The 1,705-nt window shown below is 45.9% G+C and overlaps 1 protein-coding gene across 1 annotated transcript; it reads right to left on the bottom strand.

Moving 5' to 3' along the window:
* Window positions 1-252: 252 nt before the first annotated feature.
* LOC122656706 (zinc-finger homeodomain protein 10-like) lies at window positions 253-1,494 on the bottom strand. Its single transcript, XM_043851322.1, has one exon. It carries the CDS (start codon window positions 1,293-1,295, stop codon window positions 342-344), a length of 954 nt encoding a protein of 317 aa, XP_043707257.1. The 5' UTR covers window positions 1,296-1,494; the 3' UTR covers window positions 253-341.
* Between the last annotated feature and the right edge of the window lie 211 nt (window positions 1,495-1,705).

Below are 1,705 nucleotides of genomic sequence, written 5' to 3' on the forward strand. Positions count from 1 at the left end.
TTTAAACCCAACGCCCCCACATCATAAATCCCACAAAATTAAGCAGTAAAATATGCCCACAACCTCCTCTCTCCCTCTCCCCCACCTTTGACACCTCCACCCCCAACATAAGGAAAAAGTGCGACAGGAAAAGGGTTTCCAAAATAAACTCCCTTTTTCATTTCTCAAACTCTCATTCTTTTCTCAACAATAAAAGAAAAAGAAAGCAGCAGCAGCAAATTATGAAAAAAAAAAGAAAATAAATAACAAGAAGAGGAGGAGCTCAAAAGATTCTAAATCTAACTTCTAATTCTATCCATGGTTATCAAACAGTTCCTGAAATTGATGATAGAGTAGTGTTATCAAGATGAGGAAGAAGAACCATTAGTAGTATCTCTGTGATTGTTGATGATGTCGAGGTTACTTCTACTGATGATGATGTTGTTGTTGTTGTTGTTGTCAGCGTTATGATCTCTCTTAGCAAACGTGTGCTTGTTATTATGCATCCAAACCTTCAAAACGCCCTTCTGAACACCAACCTCATTACAGAACTCTTCCACCAAATCCTCGTCTCTCTTCTGCATCTTCCAACCCAACCTCTCTGAGAAAGCAAGCATCTTTTCCTTCTGTTCCTGACTGAATTTGGACCTGAACCTCTTACGTCCATTAGGGCTTGCCGTCGTCATTGCTGTTCCTACTGTACCCACTTGATGGTTGTAATTATTCACCGCTTGATGGGTATCTGACGGAGCAGATAGTCCCGAACTCAAAGCCAGTAACATTTGGGGTGCAGAGGGGTAATAAGAAGAAGAAAGCGGAGGTGGGGAAGGTGAATTGGGGCTCCGTCCACGAGCGGTGGTAGAAGGGGGTGGAGGGTGATGGTGATGGTGGTGGAAATCGAAGGAAAGGGTGGATTCTTCAGGTTCACGGCGGTGGAAGTTGCGATGGCAACCACAAGCGGCGCATTTGAGAGAAGTAGGTTCGGTGGGAGTGGCGGTGGGAGATGGCATGAACTCTCCACAGCCATCTAAGGCGTGGCCACCTAAGCTTGCGGCGTGGTTTTTCTGGCATTCTTTGTAAATAACCGGTACTGGAACCACCGGGCTGCTCGGTCGGAGAGGATGGCGGCGTTTGAGTACGCCGTTGGTGAAAGATAAGGCCTTTGTAAGGTGGTGGTCGGTGGTGGGCTTGGAGAGTTGGATCGGTGGAGGATGAGGTGATGGTGTCTCTGATTCTGCTTCCTGCACTTTGGCGGTGGCGGTGGCGGTGGCGGTGGTGGTGGTTGTGGTGTGGGTGGAATTGGGGGTTAAGTCCATGGTTGGAACATTTAAGTCAGGGTTTAAGGGAGCTGAAATTGAAAGGATTAAGGGTTTTGGGACTAGTAGAAGGAAGTAGACGTTAAGGGTTCATTCCATGTCCATGTCCATGTCCATAAACTCCATAACCATGGAAACGGGTGGTAAAGAAGAGAGAAAGATGACCAGAGAGTTGGGTTTGAGCCAGCAGGAGTTTGGGTGGACACAGTAACAAAGAGAGATCAACGATGATGATGATGAGATTGGATTGGGTGATTATCAGTGAATGAGAGATGTGTAATAAAAATCTGAGTTCTGTGTGGACGGCTAGCTGATGAAGGAGAAGAAGAAGGTAATCAGGAAAAGAAACTCAAATATACGGTACTAGCGTCCTTAACCACTCGTTTCTTAACCATGGTTCTAATCTTGTA

The sequence above is a fragment of the Telopea speciosissima genome, chromosome 3, assembly GCF_018873765.1.
Source record: "Telopea speciosissima isolate NSW1024214 ecotype Mountain lineage chromosome 3, Tspe_v1, whole genome shotgun sequence".
In the NCBI taxonomy this organism is placed as follows: domain Eukaryota; kingdom Viridiplantae; phylum Streptophyta; class Magnoliopsida; order Proteales; family Proteaceae; genus Telopea; species Telopea speciosissima.

Coding starts and splice junctions, on each gene's coding strand:
- LOC122656706 (XM_043851322.1), bottom strand. CDS start 1,295: ATGGACTTAACCCCCAATTCCACCCACACCACAACCACCACCACCGCC.